General features: G+C 33.7%; 1 protein-coding gene across 1 annotated transcript; it reads right to left on the bottom strand.

Annotated features, from left to right (window-relative positions):
- Positions 1–1,905: 1,905 nt before the first annotated feature.
- LOC112506148 (protein FAR1-RELATED SEQUENCE 5-like) lies at positions 1,906–2,867 on the bottom strand. The gene is made up of 2 exons (XM_025110174.1): positions 2,775–2,867; positions 1,906–2,697 (listed from the first exon to the last, which is right to left on the bottom strand). The coding sequence occupies exons 1-2, from the start codon at positions 2,865–2,867 to the stop codon at positions 1,906–1,908; spliced, it is 885 nt and encodes a 294-aa protein (XP_024965942.1).
- Between the last annotated feature and the right edge of the window lie 436 nt (positions 2,868–3,303).

Genomic DNA, 3,303 nt, shown 5'->3' with positions numbered 1-3,303 from the left:
AAATAATTATATAATTATAAAAATAAAACTAAAAACATAAAAAATTGAGATTTGATATATAAATAAGACGTAACATAATTTATATTACATTTTCACTTATTCTAAAATAATATTATATATAGTACAATTAACACGTAAAAGTTGTTGGTACTTATTTATTCGATCTAAATACGAGGTAGCCCATGCAGCAGCACATGGATAGCAGAAATGAAAAAAATGTGGAGTAATAGTAGGGATCGAGTATCCTTCTGCCAAGTCTAGTTTCACATAATGATTACGGTTAACATACCCAATTGAAAAACTTACATGTTAATACCACGGTGGCAGAGTAGACCTAAGCGGTAAGTATGTTGAACAACCTGTAATGTCTATAACGTGTAAGATTACATTATACTTTGAAGCAATCAAGACATCAATTGCAGGCATGGTCATCCAATGTTCAACTGGGCCACCTCGATCTAATTGGAAGAAGTTTAAAATATTGTAAACTATATTCTAATACTGACTTCCAAATATGTTGAGGTATTCTGTCTTGTATGCATCTAACTCTTTCATCAAGTTAAACCAAATTGTTGGCCATGCATCTTCATGAAGACCAAGGTGGACAGCTATTGCTCGAAATCCACAATTTCCATCACCTCTCACATCATGTACCTGTCTGATGTAAGGGTGAAACATTTCAGGAAATTGATAAATATATGAATGCGCATTATAATTATTGTTGACGAAAGAACTATGTCTCGCTGGTTCCTCGTAGCTTATTTCATTCAAGTCAACAAATGATGATGCGTTTGAACAGCTACGTCTAAGGGGTCTTTCAGCTGTAAAAGACGGATCAACAAGAGGTTTTCTGAAAAGTTTATCCTTCAACGAGGGACGTCCACGAGTACTCTTGTTAACAACTGGTTCACGAACCCACGTTTTTGATGCATTGGTTATCTCTTTTATCTTCCTTACAAAACTAAACTTACCAGATCTCGATTGTTTTTTAAATTACTTGGTAAACATTTGGACTTCATTTTCACAACCAATATCATCATCTTGTAAAGACTGGCACGGTGATAAATCAAGCTTTGTCCAAAATACATCAATCGAATCAATTGGGATATGATGACTTTTGTTGGAATATAGCATTTGTTCATGTGCACATGACAACCCATAACTTGTACGTAGTAGACAATTACAATTTATAGAGAATAAGCTAACAGATTGAACATGTCGATATTTCTGGAGTATTATGTCTAATGCATAAAGTGAAACAAAACCACACAGTTGTTGGAAGTGTGGTATGCGATGAAGATGTTTCGTGACACTTTTGATCTCTTCAATACTTGCTCTAATTTATGTATCCTAGGATTGAATGAATTGATTGATCTTACTCATAAATGTCGGTAGACTTGATTACGCAAAATCCAAGTAAGTTTTCAACTTGGAATGTTGGCTCTCCACTCTGTTACTTGTCTGATTTCCGAAGTGGAGAAATTTGTCAGTCCAAACAGATACAAACATTTCTTTAAATGGGGTCAACCATGTGTCATTCAGATAAGAAAAATAGCTGAAAAATTGACCAAAATTAGTTTAATTCCATGAATAATAGTTGTTAAACCTATCAACATTTTTATTTACAATACATTCGAGTGTACCTGGATAGCTGAGCAATACTGCTTCAAGTTTTCCGAGATTAGAGAGGTAAGTTTCATTTGATTTCGAAGCAATTAATGTCACCCATATATCGTAAAAGGAACTTCAAGCACAGTTTGATGTTATTGTTGGTCTACAATTTCTCATGATACTTTGGTAGATGTGCCATCTACAAAGTAATCTTTTAGCACCGGGAAAAACAATAATGCATGCTTTCTTCAATGCCAACTCTCTATATGTGACGATCACACGTGGATAAAGACATCATTCCATTAACCATTGTAGACAATTTAATGCCCAAGTATAATTGGATATCTTTTCCTTGTACATAAAGACAAATGCTACGCAAAATGTCTTATTAGTTGAAGTTACACCAACAATTTCAAGGAGAGGCATCTTAAACATGTTCGTTTTATAGGTGGCATCCATCAACAACACGTGTGGAAATGCATGCCATATCTTCAATGATCTATGATGAGCAAAGAATAGATCTTCCAATTTATTGGTCGAGTCATTTGCCCGATAATATACGTAGCCTTCATCCTGTAAAAATAACATCACAACTTGCATTGGAGTTCTACCTGCATTCTTCTTAAGTCGAAGTTTCTGGCATTGATTGTATATCGTCTTTTTTATAAACACATTATCTGGATACTGTTGTTTGATTGTTGATAAAATATCTCTAGGTTTCACATTGTTGGCCGACAAATCTTCCACCAATCGAGCTTGAGTTTCAGATACTCGTCTTGCATATGCATGACCCTCCAGATGTAATGCAAAGTCATGRTTATGTGCTTCACATTTTGCAGTTAACGTCCAACAATCATTACCCAAATGCTTTCCTACCAAGCAAAATGGACAATTTGTTTTTCTTGTCCCAATATGTTTACTGGAGGTTTTGTTACCTTTGTGTATACCGCCACAATCACATTGCAATACAACTTTACATGGGTCCCTACATGAGTCACTTTTGCTTCTTTTGATAACAATAACAAAACCAAGTGAAAATGCCACATTGCGTACCCAATCAATTAGATCTTGACGAGAATTAAACACCTGAAATTGACTTTGTTAAGTTACAACTACTAGTTATACCATATAATTTAACAAGAATAAATGAAACTTAAAGATACCATATCGGTAGAAAATGCAGATGGTTGAGGGTTTCCGTAAGCTCCAGTTGATTTGTTTGGATGCAGATTGTCATCTTCTCTCCAATTCAACATTTTATAAATTTTATATCGGTAGAATGGATGTCACATTCTGAATAGTAAACAAAGTATAATACTAGTTATATAATATAACTTAAAATAGTTATAATGATAATATACAATAAATATTACCCCTCTATTTTTTATTGCTATGGCTGTTTCCCTATGTCTAAAGCTATGTGTCTCAAATCTTTAAGTTTTCCATAGAAATAGACCAATAGGGAAGATTTCTTCATCCATCCTTGAATACCCACTTTCCATTTCTACTTTTTTTCTTTCAACAAAGTTTCCAAGATGTTCTCTTTTACTCCAAACTCAGATGGGATAAACAGAAAGGTCTCTTTTTTCAGTTTTTTAGATCATAAACATGGATATACAGAAGAAATCAAACCTGAAAACCCCATTAAAGAACATTAAACAACAAATATTAGTGAGATAAAGAATATACATC

Source organism: Cynara cardunculus (assembly GCF_001531365.2).
Source record: "Cynara cardunculus var. scolymus isolate 2C chromosome LG 2, CcrdV1, whole genome shotgun sequence".
NCBI lineage: Eukaryota > Viridiplantae > Streptophyta > Magnoliopsida > Asterales > Asteraceae > Cynara > Cynara cardunculus.
Note: the sequence above shows the minus strand (reverse complement) of the source record. Positions and strands in the feature narration are given on the sequence as shown.